The sequence below is a fragment of the Plasmopara halstedii genome (assembly GCF_900000015.1).
Source record: "Plasmopara halstedii genome assembly, contig: Scaffold_2019, whole genome shotgun sequence".
NCBI classification, from domain to species: domain Eukaryota; phylum Oomycota; class Peronosporomycetes; order Peronosporales; family Peronosporaceae; genus Plasmopara; species Plasmopara halstedii.
The window spans coordinates 1-314 of NW_020188927.1; the positions used below are offsets into that span (position 1 = coordinate 1).

Consider the following 314-nt stretch of genomic DNA (forward strand, 5'->3'; position numbering starts at 1 on the left):
TCCCCAGACTTTGAATTAAACTCATTGTTTAAATTGTAAGTCTCTTGTTCCAATTGTGCGTACTTTGTGATCTGCTCTTCTATAGTTTCGCGACATTGTGATGTGAGCTTCTCCATTTCTGTACGTAATGCTGCCATCTCATCCACATGTTGACAATTTGCTACTTCTGCTGCTGTCGTCTGCTCATTAAGTTTCAACTGCAACTCCGTTTGACATTTTTCATAGCTTTCTAAAGCTCGTGTCATATGGTGCTCTTGTTCTGTCAAGCGCTTTTGAAGACATTCCACTTCAGCTTCTTTGAGCTCAAGTAAACT

At 40.1% G+C, this 314-nt stretch overlaps 1 protein-coding gene across 1 annotated transcript; it reads right to left on the minus strand.

Moving 5' to 3' along the window:
• Positions 1-9: 9 nt before the first annotated feature.
• On the minus strand, positions 10-245 carry PHALS_02483 (uncharacterized protein; the record flags this gene model as incomplete). Its single annotated transcript, XM_024716918.1, has 1 exon — positions 10-245. A coding segment is annotated over one exon (236 nt), but the record flags the coding sequence as incomplete, so codon positions are not given.
• Positions 246-314: the final 69 nt, after the last annotated feature.